Source organism: Strix aluco, chromosome 6, assembly GCF_031877795.1.
Source record: "Strix aluco isolate bStrAlu1 chromosome 6, bStrAlu1.hap1, whole genome shotgun sequence".
In the NCBI taxonomy this organism is placed as follows: Eukaryota; Metazoa; Chordata; class Aves; order Strigiformes; family Strigidae; genus Strix; species Strix aluco.
Genome location: NC_133936.1, coordinates 23,182,204 through 23,203,820, shown reverse-complemented (window position 1 = coordinate 23,203,820; position 21,617 = coordinate 23,182,204). Strand labels below are relative to the sequence as shown.

General features: G+C 37.9%; 1 protein-coding gene across 1 annotated transcript in view; it reads right to left on the bottom strand.

The window, feature by feature from the left end:
• The window catches only part of MYO3B (myosin IIIB), a 214,396-nt gene that overhangs the window by 22,404 nt on the left and 170,375 nt on the right, over positions 1-21,617 (bottom strand). The window contains 2 exon segments of the mRNA XM_074829074.1: positions 19,968-20,106; positions 20,986-21,049. Of these exon segments, the coding sequence (XP_074685175.1) occupies positions 19,968-20,106; positions 20,986-21,049 (203 nt within the window).

The window sequence follows — 21,617 nt, the reverse complement described above, 5'->3', positions numbered from 1 at the left end:
TGCTCTAGGATGAGCATCTTCTCAATCCAGCTCTACTCATTTGAGTTCAGCTCTAAGTAGAAGTCCACCAGAATGCTTTTTTATTTTTCTCCTTGAAGACAGTTAGAAAGCTGTCATAAACTCAGAGATGTATATGATGGGGATGAGGGCTTCAGATCTCTGATTCCCCCACTAAAAGCAGCAGAGATCTTTCTAAGCCCATAGGCAGAGATTAAGTAGTACTTGACTTTTCTTCTCCAGCTGGAGGACAGGGACAAGGGTTACCCAGACAAAAACCTCAAAAGGCAAGGAAGGATGCAAAGAAAGTATTTAGTCCCAGAACCACAATAAAATTCCAGAATAAACTTCCACCCAGCAAGTTTCTAGAAGGCACTAAGCTAACCTTAATGCTGGTCCAAGATGAGTTTTATTATCTGATAGATACAGAGCCCACAGTACATCCTAAACATACCCACACGCAGGTACTATACACACTATGCTACAGGAATGAAAAGTCTTCCCTCTTTGGGAAATAATCCTGTCTTGAAGGGAAAAGGTGATTATCCCTCTTCCAATCACTACCACTTGCTCTTCCCCATCTCTGAAAAGGGCAATGAAGGCTCTTCAATGGCTAGTAGGAACCATTTCAAAGGCTCAACCAAGATGGGGCTGAGGAGGGAATGGTATGGGGAAGGAAGGAATGATAACTCCTGTATATTTATCCCCAGAACAACTCACTGTTAGTGAGTTAGTTATTTGCCTCTCTTTGGTTCTTGTCTCTGTAGGTCAAAACACTTACCAACAGACACACTCTCTGTTTATTTGGTGTCTATGACACCTCTATCAGAACATGAATCAGCATCAGCAATTTGTCTGTCTGTGCTGGTGACAAGAGTGATGCCTGCCAGTTTCCCCCCACTGTAATGTTTACACTACTTTTTTGTTGTAAAAAAAATATGTGAACTTGACACTAGCTGCATTAGACCATCACCAATACTTGGAAAAGTTATCTCTCTTCTCATTTAATATTTGGAAATACTTAAAGAGTTTGAGGAAAATATTTTCATGGAATGTTTGATGTAGAAAAATGCTCCAAGGCAGATAGATATTTTTCAGTTAACATTTCAAAATTGCTTCAAGACTGGATGAAGGATCTGATGAAATACTTCTATGTTTTAATTTTCCAGCTGGAAAATGAAACTCTATTTAATATTTAAAAGGTCTTTTACAAAATACACAGAACTATTAAAAACACTACCTGGGCTATTCTGCAGGAAAGGGAACAGAAACAAACGTGGCTGGAATACAAGGCCCTGCAGCCACTCAGCAGTCCACAAAACAACTTTGGTGAGCATAACCACATCCTTCCTTCCCAGGGAGGCCATTCACCACAGAAAGCACAGAGCCAACACACTCTTGCCAGATATTTGAAATGATGACTGAGGAAAAAAAAAAGCATCAATTAACCCAAGAAAAAGCTCAGCTTCTTCTAGATGAACTGGGGCTGGTACTTGTGTGAAATCATCCTTAGACTGACTGTAAAGAAGGGGCACAGTGTGCAATTACTGCATCTACCTAATATTTCCTGGAAGAGAACACAAAGCAGATGGGTCTGTATCCCCACTCATCATCTGGCTGATTGGCTAAATTGGCTTTACATACATGCAGCTGGGAATGTTTTATAGCACTCTCCTTAACATTCTTTCTCTAGTGACTGCATTTTTCATCTTACATCAAATTTCCTCTTGCACTGAGAGGGCAGGTCCTGGATAACTTGTCTCCATGTATATGTGGAACAACTGGTACCTGCCTGATGTGTTGCTGCTCCATTTGCTCTAGAATGGAGTAGAACTTTAAAAGCAGATGGAAGATTGGAGAATAATTGTGATTTGTTGATCCACTGACAAAACAACTTTTTCCTGACTGCTCTGATATGGCAGAAGGGTGGAGGTTTATCCAATCTTCAGAGTGTTTTACTGCCTTCTACAGCAGAATCACTACCACCTTAAGCTGGAAGATGGTCCACTGATCAGAGCCTGTTTTCTCAACCTGTGGAGGGCAAGATTTGCTGTATAGTGATGACTACTTGCTGCAGTTACTATAGAAACACAGAGGAACCATAGACCTACAGGAAAGAATAAGAGTTTGAGTAGTGCACAAGACTGAGCAAGATACAATATTTTAGACTTTCCTCTCCACTCTGGCAGGATCAGCTGTGTCTCAAACAGCTTTAGTGTATACATAACCTTCAAGGCACAAATGAAGAAAAAACATTCTGTTATCCTCGGGTCTTTTTCAGGATGCTACAGCAAATGATGTAGTTTATTCTCTCACTTACAAGACTCTGCAGTACTAGCAAAACTTGTTTTAAACTCTCCCTCTTTATTTTTCTCATATTTCAAAGGTAACTCTTCACTGCAAGCTCACTCCTCCTCTGCTAAGAGTGTACCCCCTACCCTTTTATAACAAAGACTTAATGGAGAACTGAAGGTCTACAGTCTTAGAGATCATGATGCACTAACTGTATCTCATATGTCTTGCTAGGGCTAATTTGTCTGCATGGAGTGTTAGGCTGACACTGCACTAAAGCTTCTAGTTCCAGTGCATCTGGAGCCAGTTTTCTAAGTACTTGCTACCCTGCTAGGGGCACACATCCCAAGGTACTTTCACCTATAAATTCCACAACAGTGAAATACAGAAATCTAGTCTATCCCAAAGACAGGACAAACCTATGATTCATCTTGACCACTCCTGTCTAAAGTTTTCTGTGAAGCAGATGACAACATTTTATTCACCCTCTGTTGCAATCTGCATATGAGAGTTGATCAAAATCTAACAGGGTTCCCATGAATCGATCTATTTTAGGGCCTAGCACTGTTGCAGACATGTATGCTTAGGCAAGTTGGAAACCATCTGTATTTCAACTTCTTGGATAATGAAAGGCAATTTCTATCTTAAAAGCTGGTACTAGGGCTGGTGGTAGTTTTCAGTTTTAGAGTCATCTGAGATGCTTTGACAGAAAGGGATACTGCAGGGATAGTGCGAAGTACTGCAAAACCAGAATTTGGCCTAGCATGTGAACTCAGTCTCACAGTTAGAATCTGTGGTTGAAAACTGTTAATTCTTAATTTCTTTAAGAATCAGATCTTAACTTTGCAATGACTTCTTTTTCATCTGCATGCAAGATTTTAAAAATAGGACTGGTGTTTCCTTTAATTAGTATTTGATACAGTATTAATATTCCTATTTATCTTCTACATGCCATATGGATTAAATTCTCATTACTTTTGATCTTAATACTTTTAAAATATGTAAATCAGCAGACAGACACCCTCTTTAAAGTAGTGTTTGCACACCACATCTATTATTGCCTTGGGCAATAGGAAAATATCTGCATTGCTAAAATTCCAGAATTGTGAGGAAATCTTGAAAAATCGCATATTACACTGATCAATCTAGAGGAATTATATAATGACCAAGTAAACTGCAGTTCTTTAGATTCAGGTGTACCTAAAAATTATATTAAAAGTGGCCAAAGACCATTACAGAACATGTACTTAAAAGGGATCAACTAAGTTAATTTCTGGAAGAAGAAGAAGAATGTTTTCACAGGTTGAGCTAATTCCAGATGCAATGCCTTAGAAGAATACTATACTTTTTGGAAAAACTTACCTTTAATCTCAGACATTAAAAATGAAGCATTTCCAAGTGTTTTCAAGTATACAGAAGATACTGTTACCTTAATTCATCTCTTATTTTTCCAACTGCTCGTGAATAGATTTGCATAGGTATGTATTTCAATTTGTCTGAATACTATGGTTAAGCAGACAGGAGAAACTTATGAGACTCATCAATACAAACAACACGCAAAGAGGATACATGGGACTGATCTCTCTGTTCACACTGTAAGTAATCTCTGATGACATGGGAAGCATTTGGATTTAGTGTTGAATGAACATGGTTCATGAATGTGCTAGTCTGAAAACAAAACCTATCCAATAATTTTACATTTGATCTTCCTATAATATATAATAACATATTTGTAGCTAGGCCTGTTAAATCTCTCTGCCTACATTATACAGCTGAAGCGAATGCCAGAGAGTTTTCAGAAGAAAGTAAGAAAACAGAGCTGTGAAAAACAGGGCTGACTCCTGCCATGCTCTGACTCAGAAGTGGAGGAAGGACACTGTGCAGTTGCAACTACACTGCATGCCCCAGAGCATGAGTGCGGTGCCTGCATGAGGTATCCATTCTCTACCTTGGAAAATCTGTATCTGTTGAGAAATACCACATGAAAACTAATGTTCTGGTTAAAAAAAAAATAAAAAATTTGCTCCTCAGTATCAGAAAAGGCATTTTCAAAGAAATCAGGCACTGCTGGGTCCATTTAGTCCCTCTTATTTTTATTTTTTCTGATCTCACTGAGTCCTTGGGACCTTCTTCACTGTCTTGACTAAGCTCTCCATACAGTCCAGCAGCTTAGCAGCCTGATATATTTCTAGCACTTTGCTTTTATCCTGGCCATCTTAGGAACCTACAGGACTAAATACTGGTGTTTATTCAAATGTCATCTAAGAGAAAAGAGCACTCCTCCTTAAATTTAATCACATGAGACCATGTTTAGCAGGGTTCATACCAAATGAAAACCTGAGCCTGAGCTCTTTAATCCTATGGTACAATGGTTGCGTATAGACCATGGCTTCTCTGGGTGCACATCAAGCCGAAGGTCCACAGCTTACTTCCTGACAACGAAAGTTTCATAAGTAAAAGGAACTGAAATTTGGCCCTTGCTCTGAATAACAGTTTAGTTTAAGGCCTAGTCTACACCAGCAAATGATATCAGTACATTTATTTCTTACCATTATGTGGGTTGATAAAAGTCTTCAGCTCGAAATACTGCCATTTTTTTGAGCAGAACAATTCATTCCATCTGGCAAGCTGTTTTAAGAACTGCTTTACTGTGATGAGATGCCTTTCTAGCAAGGAGGTTTGCTGGCATACATCTGCAGTACAGTTACATTTTCAAAGTCTTCTAACTGCAGATACAGCCTAACTGGACAGTTCTGTGCATGGTAGTTTCTCCAATGAAGAGACTGCTAACTCTGCTGAATTAAAGCTTTTTTTGCAGATGTTCTCCTGCATAAGACTACGCTAAAAATCCAACATTTCTGTCAGACAAATATGCAGGCTGTAGTCATACACCAAAAAGAAGGCATATCAGTGTCCTTAAACTTCCAGGAATCTGATAAGCACCACAAATATTATTCTGAAATTCCTATGCAACTAAATGAAAATGCTTTCTCATAGTTATTTGCAAAGGCATCATTAGTAGGCTATTACTTATCTAAACAGCAATTGTACATCCATAATTGTGTTTAGAATACCGGTGACAGAATGTCTTAGAAGCAATTTAAATTTCACCTTTAAGTTTGTTAATGACACTGTAGGGGACAATGCAGCACTTAGTTATTGCAGCTTAAATGATTTATGTACTTACATCACAATTATGACTCACTACTGTTTCACAACACAGATATTATATATTATCTTTGTCTTAAATGTGAAACATACCAAATAGGAAAGTCTGTTCACAGCCATGCAGTTGCCTATACTGTTCAACCCAATTTACTTTTCAAGTCATCCTATAAAATACTCATTCTAAGCAGTCACTTGGAATCCGTATTTCCATCTTTTTCCACATTGAATAGTCTTATGTAGGCAATGATTGTTACTGACTTTAAACAAGATATGTGGATAACCACTGCTACACCCTGAAGTACTAGCCCTTCATCATGAACCTCTGCCTCTGACTGCTGCATTTGTTATATGCAAAAGGAGGAGATGCTGCATACAAGCCTGTGAAACTCTGTTAATAAATCAAGGATCTCTTGGCTACTGAACTCACAGCTCTGTTCTCTAGTTAGTTCACAAGTATTTCATATCAAAGGGATGTAAATGTGAAGGTTTAGAAATAAAGGAGTAGCTTTCAAATTTGAGGCTAAATAAAAAGCCTGACAAGCAATACCATTAATAATCTGTATCAGTTTTACCCAGTCTCCCTTCCTGAAACTTAAGCACAGTACTCCACAGTGGGACTCAGCTTCACTTTCACCTCTGCTCCAGGCAGGAGACTTACTTTGTTCAATGATATAGCACCTACAGAAACTGCATTAGTGTATTTAATGAAAGTGACCTCATTAAAATAAATTCAAGTAGCCATTACAAGCAAAACCTTGCCTCACCTTCCATTTTTTTTAATCATTAGGATGTGGAAACCTCCTGCCTCCTTCCCTGCAATCCCATGACACATGGCACATTCACATGAAAATAATCTTGGACTATCCCACTGGAAAAAGCTTTGTAAGCACCTTTGCAAGTGACAGCTGAACTCTGTAGGCTTTGTGTGATAGTGGAGTCACGCTGAACAGCTGGGTGGGCTATAACTTATTCCACACTCCCGTGTCTGGCCAGTTCTCCCGGTAGACAAGTGCTGAAGCCAAACACTTCCTCATCTCCTCCGTGACGTTATATACCCACACTGAAGCAGACAGAGGGTATAGTGATAGAATATAGACTACTTTAATGGTCCATATAACAGAAAGGACAGTTCTCAAAAGCTCTCACCCTCCCGGCCCAGCAACACAGGCCGCACATTCACATGAGAATAAGGCACAATCAGGATATCATATTAACAAAGTCTATTGTTTTCGAACAGATGAACTGTTTTAGATTAGTGATGACTTCTTTCCCTGTGTCCTAGTAAAAAGAGGGCCTTGTTTCAGTTCTAGATCACTCCTGGCAAGTCAGCTGGGAACATGCAGAACACAATGTACACCAGATTCCAGCACACTGCTGTCTTTCTGCTCTGAGCTTTGTCATCAGCTTACAGGAAAACAGGCATAGGCCCATCCCACCAAAACTTGTTTTGCTCAGTTTGTTTTTGTTTCAAAAGGTCCTCCAGGGGAAAGAATCTGGTCAAAAATCCAGCCACAATTCAAATTGTTTATATAAAACACACTTGGGGCTCCAATCTGTGGGACCAATATTTTTAAATGTTTGTGTTTTTTGTTTCTGATTTGTTGTTCTTACTCAATGTTCTGATGTTGGTATGAATAAAGCCAGACAAAAACTCAAGCATTAGTTTAACAAATGTAATCCAGATACAATGGGCTAGGTTTACAGACCAGCCATGCTTATTCATGGTGTAGCATGAGGATGCATGATGAAGTTGAGCATAATAGGCCCAATTTACAGTTGCCCTGAGGCCTCCTCAGAGAACACCCCTAGCACAGAAGGGCCTGTTTGCTGCATGCAGAACCAGTTCTGTGTCTTTGCTCCTACTTGTCCCTGGATAGGAATCATTCTAAGGCAGGGCAGCACAAACCTGAACAAAAGCCAGTAGGATAAAGGCTGCAGTCCTCTAGAAAAAAATCCTCTCTGTTCTCCCATATCCTCTCCTTTTTCCCAGTTTCAGTTATTGATGTTGAACTGGAGAAACCTCTGCAGATATGGGGACATCTTCCCCTGGCACACCTTTTCAGAGGTTACGAGAGGTATTTGCCCTGCACCAACCCAGCACCTGCAGTCTTCCAGTTAGCTTACAAAGGAAATGGTGGACACAACCTCTTTTAAAGTGAGACTCAGCTCTCCTACAGATCCTATGTACCAGTGATAACTTTCAGAACTCAGCTAGCTCTCAAGCATCAAACTTAGTAGCCAGGTTTTCAAGGCAAAATTTGAAACACTCACCAGGAAATAGTCATTTAGGGAATTATATAGTCCATAGGATATTAGGGACTATATATAACAGTCCCTAGTCATTTAGGGAGTTACTGAATGTTTTGGAAACTAGTTCTATTTTTCTGTCCAAAAATGACTTAATAAGCTGACCCACAGTTCTACTGAAAATACACCCTGTAATGTTCGCTTATTATTTTACTGGTAGTAATGTTCCTCCAGTCAACCCAAATTTACATGTTTTTACCTTTCAGTAAAAATTCAGTATTTCCATGTTAGAGAACCCCTCCAAACTTTCTTTGGCTCAGTTTTTCCTTCTCATCACCCCTTTAAGCATATTTGCTGTTCTGAGTTTAGCTTTTTCTGACTACAGTAAGTAGAACTGAACTGCAAATTCAAAGGCAGCCAATGACATTCGTATTGCTCAGAATTCTTATCTGGAGAATTCATTTGACAATATTGAGGGAACATGCATGTCATCTGCCACTTATTTTACTTTATTTTTTAACAGAGCATAAGCAAGAACACAAAAATATGGTTTCTTCCAAAGTCTTCTTGTGTTATTTCTTCATTAGCTACAGGCTTTAACCAGAGACCAATCTGGGACACACTTCCTCTTTCATCAACAAGGGATAAAAGATTTTGATAACCCACTGATAAAGGTTGACCTTAAACATTGATCTTAAATTGTATGCCAACTCAAAAAAATCTGGCCCTGGTTCTCAAAAGCAACTACCAGTTCAGCTGAAAGCTGTTTGTTTTAAAGAATCATGTCCAGAAAGCAAGGCACATCTTGTTCTGCTTCAGATGAACCTGCATAGTCATAGGACTTCAAGAAGAGATAACTAGCCACCACAAGAAGCTCTAGAAGAGTGTGAACTTGACTTAGAACTCTTGCCAAAATTCCAGTACATTTGGAAAGGTAGATAAGATGCAGAAAGTCATAGGTTAATGAATTCAGCCCTGACTCTAAACACCTAAATTAAAAAATGTTAAGCTCTTGCTTAGGTTCAACACTGAATGAGGAGATGAATGCAAACAGAGGAATAAAAATTAATGGTAGGAAAAAAACCTGAAAAATTCTTCAATGTCTTTCTGCAAAGACAAAAACTGCCTTCAGCTAAACTTCACTGACTTAAAACCAAACTGTTTAATTTATGCTCTCAATGACCCTCATATAATCCACAAAGAAAATTATGCCAGAATTTAACCCAGTGTGCATTAGCAGTTTAAGAGTGATTTATTTAGACCCTGTCGAGATTATCAACATTTTTACAAAGGTAACTTCCAAAAGGTAGAGGGCATTATAGTTGTATGGCTGCACTGGACGGGAGAGTGAAGTACAGAATGTAAGACTGTAAGTACTAGAAGTCCAGTGGGGGTAATCTCAATTTCTCTTGTCTCAGTTAACTTCTGGAATGTTGTTCTAAAACTGAGTGTATTGCTTAACTGACTGTGCTATCTGGAGTCTTGTCTCTTCTCCCGATGAGACATTATGCATGAACATTGCTCTTTTTTTTGTTTGTTTGGAATAGCCTCCAAATTAAAAATTTGGGGCCAATTCAAAAAAGGGCCACTGAAGAAAAGGTTGTATTACACAAGGGAAAATTTCCCTTATTTCATCTGGTCTGTTCTTTACCTTCAAAGTCTTTGGACAAATTAATGCTCCACCCTTTCAGACACACACACTTCCTAAGCATAACGAAAAACTATGTTGCAAATAACAAGGTGAAATGTTGCAAAGTAATGATGCATTGATATGGGCACTACTGCAAAGGAAATAGTTCGGTAAGTATTACTTACCTTTCAAAAAGATCTCACCTTTCAAAACAGAGCACCATCCTTTCAAATGCTCTAAAGCTAGAATTAAACTTTTCCCTGAAAAACTTCAGCAACTAACTAGATAAGAGAAAAGCAATGCTACAGAAAGCAGTAGTACATTTCACTGCTAAGGCCACTAAGCATTCTGTCATTATTGAAACTAAACTCCTCCCCTCTATCACTTTTTCTTCTCATCCTCTTCTTTCTCCTTTCTCTATGCAGCTTCTCTGCCTGGTTTTTCTTTGGTGGTATATTCCTTCTCCACTCCACTTTTTGCTTTTTTTTTTTTTTTTACTCAGTGTCGTTCATCCATGTCTCACCCATTTTCCCTATATGTGAAGCTCTGCACGGTTTCATCTGTCATGGACAGTGTCTTCTGCCCTACTGATATATTCTCTCTCCAAGAAAAGGTTAGGTTGGTGGTTCCTTTCCTCTTTTCCTACATGCCTCTTTTTTTTTTTTTCTGTTTTGTTGCGTTTTTTGAAATAAACAGAAGTAAGCTGAAAAAGTCAGTTGCCCATCCTTGCAAGTCATACCACAAACCACTACAATTCTACTAACTAGTTACAGAATTTAGGGTGCAAAGTGACTGATACTGCTTTTCTGACTGTGTGTGTTTCTTCTGTCTCTTCATGTCTCTTCTGAGAAGAGAAAAGGGAGTTCTGTGAATTAACAGCGATATTCTTCAGTGTGTGTCAATGATTAGCTTGTGCTGTGTGGTACTACCATGTAGGAAATCTTTGAATTAAAAAGTTTAAGGCTGCAAGTTGCTTATGATGATGAAATGTAATAATGCAAATCCTGCTTCATTTGCAATGCCCTGAAACATCTCTGCCTGCGGCTCTCTGTGGTGACTATGTTCTTCCCAGGGAATGTTTTAAAATAGACTACCGCTTGCAAATAAAAATATCTAATATGCTCATGCAAAATTTAATTTTTCTAAAGCAGTTAAGCTCCTTTAGATATGAAGCTGAGGAATTCAGCCTTCTCCAGCCCTAAATCAATGATCAAAAGGCACAAAGCATGAACCTTGATACAACAGACAGAAAACTGATACATACTATAGAGTCGACCTAACAGCTGTTCTGAATACCATTGCAAGGGGCAGACCCTTATGAGGAGATTAAGAGCAGTACTACTTCCAATTTATCAGGTTCTTATGAATGAAAAATTAATTGGAAGCACATGGACAACAACAGATGAAAGAAATTGATATCACTTCATCTCTAAGTCTGATGCGCAAAATATGAGAGGTGAGCCCAAACTGGAATCTTATACCTGTGTCCTTTTGGGACATTAGGGGAGACAGGATGCAGATCTGAACTTCACATATATATTCACCTGTCTCTGAAAACAAATCAACAGCTCAAAGATCTTTGTTACACAAATATCCATTTTACCTATTTCAACTATACCAGCTGGTTGTTCTGACTTTTTAAAACTACACCCATATATGCTGCTACTCAAATTAGCACACAGCTTTTTTGTAGAGCTGCAGCAAACTTTTTTTTTTTTTTTTTGCAAATAAGCCTTTTAAAACCCACAAGCTTACTGTTATTCATTTGATAGTCATGCTCTTTATCATAACTAAGAATATGCAGTAAAGAACAGCATTAAAAGAATGTAGAAAAAACAATTGCACCACTTCGCTGGAGGGTATTTTTGGAGTTTCAAATCCCAGTAATACAAAAAGAGGCTGGAACAATGTGATATTTTTTTCCTTATTCTGAATGCCTCATGCACACACACAAAAGTTACAAACATAAACACACTAGTGAGAGGGAGTCCCAAGAATAGCACAACACTCACAAAGCCACAGACAAAGAACCAGAGATGTACTTCCTAGCCTTTAGAGAAAACAACTAGCTGCAGCTGAAGGTAAAGAGCTGGTATAGCTCTCCACCCTAAAGACCAGGCAATCACACACATTCTCTATATTTGATTTCCAACAAAATGGGAGAGTCAGATGAGGAATGACATGTTAAAGATGACCGAGTCTTCCATGGGTATTCCTGATGCTGTTCAGCTTGTTAGCTATCTCTGCATTCTCGCCATTAGACTTAGCCTGGCTGCTAGGGCAGACCAGCACGGCAAGCAAGAGGTGATACTCAGTAATTATATAGCTGTGTTTCCTGCCTTCTCACGCTGTTCATTGCTTATGCTTCTACATAGAACACTGATTTGTACAAGGCAGGACGAACCTTAAAGACAAAGAACAGGTACAAAGATATTTTTAGGAAAAGAAATATTAGAATTCATAAAACAGTTCTTCCATACATGTTGTGTTATGGCAAAGATACGCTTGTTGCCTGCCTGAGCACACATAGGAAAGCAGCTTCTCTTTCTCCCATTGCCAGCAAGAACAATTCTTCCTGTGATTTTGGTATTCTTACCTTCCCTTGGGGGAAAGGTGTTATAAGCAGGGAAGGTGGGAGCGTGGCATTATTTTTCTGGTGTACTGCCAATGTCAGCCAACGCACGAGCACAACTGTCTCCCAATAATTCTCTCCACATGCAAGGAAGATCCTCGAGAAAGATTATCCTTGCCTGGAGACAGAAATGAGCTCTGTAAGCTCATAATTACTGCTACAAGCTAGTATTTGCTATTGCTGTATTCAGCTTAATCATTATAATCAACTGAGGTTATCCATGAGAGAACTGAAATAAAAAATACTAGTGAGTAAAGAGAAGTAATGCCAGAAAGCCAAGGAATATAATCGTTGTCATGAGCAGAGCTAATGAATAACTGATATAAGGTAATTTATTTCCACCCAAATACTTCACAGTCAGTTCATGATTTACCAACAGGGGAGGTTCAGACTGGACATTAGGAAAAAATTTTTCACAGAAAGAGTGGTCAGACAGTGGAATAGGCTGCCCAGGGAGGTGGTGGAGTCACCATCCCTGGATGTGTTTAAGGGTCATTTAGATGAGATGTTGGGGGATATGGTGTAGGGGAGAACTTGTAGAGTAGGGCTGATGGTTGGACTCGATGGTCCCAAGGGTCTTTTCCAACCTGAATGATTCTGTGATTCTGTGATTACCTATTAATCAAACTGTATTTATGAGTAACTTGTAGTATCTAACTCTTCACATATGCGGTTGCAAATATTTTGTCCAGAGTATCTATCCTTTATTGTCAGAGACATTTTTTTTTTTAATTTACACTGATCAACAATACAAATTATATACCATAGTTTGGGTTTCTAATAAAGCTGTATATGATTTTTCACAGTGAAACCACAATCCACTAGAATAATTACCCAAACTAGAATACAGAAAAGAATCTGAACACATGCAAAGTATATAAGATTTTGAAATCTAAATTTTTTTCAGAAATGAATTTGTTATGGTACTTTCTGTCACCATCACATTAATTATGTTACTGCTTTTACCACCATATTTTCTCTTCACAATATCTGTGAAAAACTGTAAAAGTGTAAAGGAAAACATACAGTGCTTTCTAGAAAGAAAGATCTGAAATCCAGTTATTACTACTTAGCTGCGGGGAATCCAGCAGAGTGAATTCACATTTTTAAATGTCAGCAAAGATCCAGAAATTAATACAGCTAGCAGATGATAGTTTTCCAATAGTGGGGAAAAGTTAAAAAATTCTGAATTGTCTCTTTCTTTGCAAAACACAAAATATAATTTGTGAAAATATTATTATAGCTATTCTCTTAGGTGAGAACTTTGTGTGCACCCTCAGAGCTCTGTACCTACTGTACTTATTCTAACAAAGTACTTTGATAAAATGGTGCAGTTTTTCAGAAATAGAGTAATGAATTAAGAACCACACTATTTACCTGAGTAGATCAGCCATCTGAGATATGCTGCTGATTCAGAGCACTAGTAATGGTGGCAAAATAATAAAAATAAGTCTGCTAGAGAACACTTAGAGAAATTTCAAGCAATAACAAACAGAACGGTGAAGTACTGCATGGTAAAAAGCTTAAATACCAACAAAGAAATGGCAAAAAAGTGCTCAGACAAACCTGTATGCCACAGATAGAAAATGAAGACAGAAAGAGCAGGTGAACAGCAGCTTGGATCAGAAAGACAGTGGTAGACATTATGTGTTAAGAGGAGAAACTGAACCCCTATTAAAATTTGGGGGGTTTGGCACATGCATATATTATTCAACTTTATTAAATTTCTCGTATTTCTATTATTTTTCAAGATTTCAATGAGAGAGATCTGCAGTCTCTTTTTATGGCAATGGAGCCATTACAAGCTGAATTTCAACTTGTTTTCTATAGAACAAGTACTGAGCTGTCTCTGGAGAACTTTATTGAAGTTTATCTGTGCAGTTTACTTGCATCTTATTTTATTTCTCACCTTTGATACTAATCAGTCATGGCTGCAGGTCAAATCATTTTACATTGGAAACAATCACAATAACCGATCCAGACGTAAACCAGCCTATAATGAAATTCACTGCCTAGGGCTAAACATAGAGCTAACATGTGTTTAACAAATCAAAGCTTGTATTTATCACTTGACACTGTTTGTGTCTTTGTCTATTGGAGGGGAAAAACAATTAAGCTCTGAGAAGAAAAACTTAAGAACAGACCAATTTCTTTTCAGATTTGTTGGTCTGTTACTTTGGCAAAATGCAGTCTGCAAACCGTGCCATCACAGAGTAGCAAAAGGTTTAACAGAAAGTGTTTATGGGTGAACCAGTTCAGAATACAAACATCACCAGTACAAGTCTCAGCTGAAAACTTTACATAAGGCTGAGAAAAGTTCAACTGACTTCACTTACATTTGCGGTCAGATTTGGTGAATCCACACTGGGACTATATGTTGAAGAACTGAAATACTGAAACTGAGGTACTGTTTTTCTCACCTGAATGGCTAGTGAAGCTAACAGGCTCCCGGCCCAGCACAAATCCAGAAAGCAGAAACTCATGCTTTCCATGGGATGGGACGTGATGGTCCCTCCTGGGGCCTCCTCCAGGGTCCCACCATGTGCAATCCAAGGCACAGTAACAGGCTTACTTGCACCACAAAGATCCATCTGCCTACCAAAACCCATCTGCGTAAATATGCAGTCTCACAGCCCTGGAAAGGTGATTATCCTTTCTTATAATGGTAGAAACAATAATGATTGCTTTGAGAAGTGGCTTTATTTCCAGTTTATTTCCTTGAGACATCCTAAAAAATATCTTCTCTTTCCTATGATTTCTACTTATACATTTGTAAACTAAAATGAATTACTTGGAAACATGATTTCTGTTTACTAAGCCCAAAGCCCAGCATTTATCTGAGGTGTGAAGAGGTCAGTAAACAGGTGATATTCTTTTAAGGAAAAAAGAAAAAGAAGCTACTTTTTCTCCTGCTCATGCCCAGTCAGATTTTGGCTCAAAAGCCACAGAACACTACTGTAGCAGGATGCTTTCAATGGATATTCATTATACAACATACCACATCAGCAACTCCTCTGCCTGAGGCTTCAACTGCAACATAGCTAATAGTAATTCCTCTGCTATAGAGTGGCACATAGCAGGAGAATACTGTGGAGATCTCATAGGCTCGCACATAGCTACAGCATGCTCAGTACAATCAGATCATACTATGTAACAGTATCTTGGCCTTTTCAGTGTTTCCTGCAACATTCAGACTGTCCCATGATTGTGTTATTTTATTTGCAAAAGAATGATCAACTCAAACCTGATCCACTCAGAAAACCCACCCCAAATCCTCTGCCCCAGAAAACCTTAAACCCCAGATGTGTAGGGAATTTATGTCAATTTTTTATAATCAAGAGACCCAATTCTGCTCACTGATACGATTCTACTGACTACAGTCAAGTTTTTCATGATTTACATTCCTTCGACATAAAATTAGTCTCAGTGGGGGGCTTAAAAATGATGAAGCGAAACTCCCGATTAAACAACCAAAAATAATTCTAAATAGATTACAAATTCTTTCACTTAAAATCCTGAATGATAGGATTCTGAAATGAATGGCATCCATGTGTCAGTATCATCCCATCTGTCAATGAGAACTAGTTGAAAGTCCATGCAGCATTTCACGCTACATTATGCAGCAGTGGTGTTGTTTTTCATTTAGAAAGGAAGGTTTGGTATAATGGAATCAAACAGGAAGCTGAGTTACACAGAGAGAAACAGCTGAATGCCTTGGATTGATCTCTCTCTCACTTGCAGAAAGTGAAGTGGCATCTTTGGTTACAAGGCATCCAGATCTTGATACCACATCTGTGAGTGTGAGATACTGCCTGTTCTTTACCATAATACCTATTACAGTCATGCTGGGATATTGACTTTCTGTGAATCAAAGGATAAAAAGTGCCCCTGTTTCCAAATTACAAATGATTATTGCTTTGTGGTAGCTGTTATCCTTTTTAAAACAATGTACAAACAGGAACTAAATGAAGATCAGTGTTAAAATTATCCTACGATGTTAAACTACCATGTAGGGTAAGATGGTTCCCCATATTTAAGCACCTTTCACTTACAAGTGCAAGACACTGAATCAAGACTGTAGTCTAGGGTTGAGATTGGGCCGGTTTAGAGTATTTTCAATAACAAAGTCTGACTTAAAGAAAACTCTACTCTGAAGCAAGGACTGACCACCTAAGTATATTCTCTGCGGCTTGGGTGTTTTAATACAATTATAGCCCTGATAGAATTAAAGTTGGATCACTTCTTTAAAACTGGAGTTAGGCCCTAACAATTAATGAAGGCATCATTATTTTAAATTTCCTGTGTTAGGATGATGAACCTGTAAATATTGTCTGTGTGATGACAACCACAGAGTAACTTTTTGGGCATGTCTCCCATGCTCTGAATGCCCCTTACTAAAACTTGTCCACTGTACCATCTGAGGTGGGCAGCAGCCTTCCTCCCCATCAAGCAATAACTTAACACATTTCATTATCTACCTGCCTTCCATCAGTGTGAAAAACAATGATTACTTTTACATGTTTCTCCAAACCAACCCCAACACATCTACATTCACCAAATAACATTTCTATAATTGGTTTGCCAGAAAGGAAGAGAAAAATGAGCAACATAAAACTAAAGATACATATTGCAAAGAAAACACTCAAAATAGGTCACTGGCTAGTGAGAGTCCAGCTTGAAACACACCAGGCCCTAATTTCTACTAGTTTCGAGAATATAAAATATTAAGGAATCTAAAATCAAAGGCTATATTGGAAACGGCCTATTTACTTCTACAACTATAGTGCAATTTTCACTACCTCAGCCTCAGACTGTGGCTAGAGACACTGCAGATCGCGGATACAGACACTGTAGATAGCATAATTCCAGATCTCTCAGTACCCTGGCAAATTTCTCTGCCTCTCACAAAGTTTCAGCTTTGCAGACAACAGTGTGAGGTGCAAGGCATAAATTGAACATCATTAGAAGACATATACTGTTCTCCCACAAGAGAATGTCCATGCCCAGAGACTCTGCATATTTTCTCACTTGTTCAAAATGTCTGTGCTAGCATTAAGAATTATGTCATCCTCTGGTCAATGCAGAGACACTATTAGCTTTCCTTTTACAAACATATTTCCTTTGCATCTCGGAAAATCTGTCATACTTATTTTTGAGGCAAAGTTACATTGGTCCATTTCCTATGAAGCAGTCGCTTCTCATTAATAGTTTCAGACATTCTCACTATCTCTCTCCTCTAAGGGAATACCACTGCTTGGCCTCTGGAGATTATATTTATATTATATTGATTCTTTCAGTATTACTTTATTGTGACTAGAATAATTAAATTCAAACTTAATTGTTACTATTGACTGGACTCTCCTCTCCGCCCAGGCAGCGTGTCACAGCAAAGACACAGGAGGGAATCCTTGGCTTTGCTACTCGTCCTGCCCCACCACTCTGGCAGAGCCCAGAGGAATGCCTAGGCAGTGTAGGGCCAGCCCCTGTGACTATGCAACCATAGCACATGCATGCACTTAACCTGCACTGCATGCAGTTTGACCATACTGCTCAGACTTTCTACAATGTAAAGTGTTCTGAAGTGAAAAAGAGGCTTTTGTTTTTGCATTAATGACAGAATACAGTCTTTGCAGGATCTTTGTGGAAATTTCCTGGTCTGTTTTTCTTTTGCCAATCTACTACTGAGAATGAGCAACCTGTGCTATTAAACAGCTGGATAAGTATGTGAGTGAATAGTCTGCTTGAATAATACAAAAATATGTAAATTCATATCAACCATTTTTTTCCTTTTGTGTTCTGTTCCCCCTTGACTGCACTAGAGCCTCATCTACTGAGGCCTCAAGACAAATAAGCATCCTGTCCTTCCCTTTATGCTTAAGCCTGGATGCAGACTCCCTCCTTCAGCAAACATCAATATTGCTTCATAAATGGATCACAGACCAGTGCAGAAACCTGTTACATTCACTTTCCCGTTGGCCTCTGTGTTCCAAAGGATAAAAGGCTGACAGACCAGGCTGACAGACTAGTTTTGCCTGTACCGTAACTTAAAGAGAATTCAAAATCAATCTATAAAATTGCAGCATAATGTTTCACTATGAAAAATAACAGTCTTCACATTGTTTGGACCACCTAGTGGACAGCTTTCCTTTTGTGAATAACAGCTTATGAAGTATATCCCTACGTTATAAAACCCATGTATTTTATACAAGTGTTCTTATTCCAAAAAGATATTTGCTATTTCACTTGGTTTTCACAATAGGTCTAACAGTATTCTCTTCTTAAAAGTATACTTCACACAATAAGACTGAATACAGATTGAGCAGCATGTGAAAGCATCTGAATTTCTGAATGAAAGCCGTGCTTTTAAAAGCACCCAAGGAAGTTATTATTCTTCAGCAGGTTTACTTCCTTAACAGTTACTCACTGAAGTGTGATTTATATGATCATCTATCTGAATATCTTCATGCTTAACTACGAAAAGTCCTTACTTCTCTGTATTTGCATGCTTACTCATTTACACATATATGTTTCTTAAATAGTTCAGGACAATGTTGCATTTATCTCTTCTTCAAATTCTATTCTTCTATCACTTCATATTTTTTTAAGTCTCTCTAAACTATTGGCTTGATATGGGTGTAATTCTGCCAGTTTTACCCTCTCTAATTGTTTTACCTCAGACACAATGTCTTTGATTTCAAGGAAACTAGTTGCAGGGTAACAGACAATATCCAGTGAGAATAAGGATGACAGATTCGGGCCCTGCCTGCTTTCCTCAAGAGGATTTGCTGCAATGAAGATATTTCTGTTTGACAGGTTTATTGTTTAACATATAATAATTTAAGATAGTAATGCATACATCCCCTGCAGTCCCACACTATGGATTCAAAACCCATATGGACAGAAATGCATGAAGAGAGAATAATGGATTTCTCAACCTGCTGTGTTTACATACTATTCTGGTTTTAGCATGGAAAGCACATTATGCCTGTGTAGAAGACTAAAAGCATTGAATTTGCATTATTTCCTGTAACAGAAGGATCTCCCTATAAACACCTATCTTCTTACTTTTACATTGTAAATTGTTTAACTGAACTTTGTAAAGTTTAAGCACACAAATTGCAGGATTAGAGCTCAAGTATTCAGATAAATATTTGTAAATATTACAAGATGAAAGGTGTCCCATTAAATATATAAGCAGAAATGTTAATGAGGGCACAAAACTATAAACAACTAATTTTCAGTAATAACCTGGAAATTAGTGTATTATCATTTATATTTTGGCTCTAGTTACAGATATCACATCACCAACCTACTTAATCTTAAACTGTAGAAGGTAATCTATGATCCAGTATTGAACTCTGTATTCATGGATTTGCAAGGACACAGTGACTACAATAACAGAGAAAAGTATTCTGATAGGTAATGATTTCCTAGAATATTCAAAGGTATGTCAGCTAAAACTCAAATAATGTCATAATGTTTTACTTCAAGTTTTTAAGCTTTTACTGACCATGGCAAAAATAACGTTATCAGCAAATAAAATAAAAAACCACATTGCATAGATTGTAGAATAATTACATACTTTCCTGTGTTGCTGACTGAATCTTTGTGCGTGTGAACAAACAAGTTGTCTTTCATTCTGCCAAACATGAGACATTTCATTACTGTCTTCCACTTTTCAGGCTGGAAGGCAAAGGAAAGCTCAAGCTCCTGAACATCAATTTGGTTTCATTAAAAGGGTATTTTGAGATTATTAACCACATTTTTAGCAGAAACTGTATTTTAAAAATCTTTATACTTCTGCCTCTGTAATTCAGGTACTTAAGGACTTTTTTACATTTCCAGGTTGAAAATGTGTAGAAGAAAGTTAGTTCCTATATGTTTCTTGTTCTAAGAGCTTGTTAAAAGACCTCATCAACATATAAAGCAAGTTACATGCTGACAACATGTAGCTTATAAATAGCAAACGAAAGATCTCTGTTACTTCACTATATTTCTTACCTCCTTTTTGATGGGATCTCAAGGGACTTGACAACTGATGGTCTGCAACTGTCTGGGGTTGGCTAATTGATTGTGAATCATTCATTTCCAACGAATGTTTTTGAATAAATGGAGAAGCAGAAATCTCATCCAAATCCTTCTGGAATAAAGAATGCTGGTTTAGGTACATAAGAAATGTATTGATTCCGCTCTGCCATGATAACTTATAGTTGTGATCTCACAGAGAGCAACTTTTATTTTCTACGACTCTGTGAAACATCTAATGCTAGATTTAAGTTACACAGATTCTTGTGGCTTTCAGCAACACTGACTTAGCACCCATGTCACAAACATTTGTTTACTTTTTCCATTTAACTTATTTATCCCCTTTACTCATGCAGTTAAATCATAGCACGCACTGTATGCTGATTTCCTCTCATAGTTAATTTGTATCTTTAGAAAAAAGCTATAGGAAGGTATTAATCTGCTTAACATTTCTAAGTACATCATCCAAGGGATTTTGTTTTTTTAATCTTACATATGCTCAGCAGAGTTACTGGCAAAAACTGTACATTTTCTCCATTTCATCCTTTCAACATCAAATGGTAAGCAGCAAAAATTGGATCAGACTTCAAAGACTATGCTGTGCTCCAAGTCACAGAGCGACTCCTCCATTTCACATATTGAATTCGAGCAGGATATCAAAGTGCTACCAAAGAACCTCAGGTCCTTACTAAAAAAGAGTCTCTAACATCTGTAGAAAGTGAAGTGCACAGACAAATCACCTCAGGGAGCAGCTAGCATTTATTCTCAGCAGCAAATTTCCAGCCTTTTGATTCTCTTGTTCACTGTACCTCCCTGTCTTTCTACAGAACTAAAGTTCTTAGCAAGCAGGCTTTTGTCTCAAAGACTTCAAAACATCACTAACGGCTTCATGTTCAGATGGCTATGCCAAGCAGCCATGAACATTGCAGAACTGTGGACTCAGGAATCTGAAGTTATAATGTGTTGTTATTTTAGAATACAAACTTAGTAGTACCTTTTTTGTTTGTTTGCGAAGAAAATCAGGCACCTCAGGAAAAGACAGGTTACTGGTTTGCTGCCTAAAGGCAAAGAAAAATAAAATTTGTATTTTAAAGGTTGTAATTTCTTCATTCCTATAGAAGATTTACTGGCATACACATTTTTGATTTTCCCTTTTCCCCATCCCCCAATTTCTAAATATGCACATACAATCAATTCAGAGAAAACACAGACCAGTCCCTTTTCCTTCTTATAAGGGAGTGCATGTTATTAAACACAGTAAGCGGCTACAAGCAATGAATTTGTCATTAAAAATTTGTGGATATGTGCATATGTGTAAAATGAGTTTATGAGAATTCTATGAAATTGAAGTCATGTATTAAAATTAATTTGACAAGATTTTACATTAAACTTTTTTTTCCAGGGCTGTGAAAAGCCGTTTTCACAGAACTCAAACTTAGACAATCAAAATTTGACAGATGAGGAAGAAGTGAAACACATGGCTTTGTGTTCTCCTAAAGCCATTTGGGTTAAGCACAGAGCAAGGAGTAAGAACTCTTAGATTCTTTGTCTGTATCTGTTATTATTTTACCATCACATTATGTCACCATAAAAATATTAAGGGCCAACTCCTGATCTCATTAATGC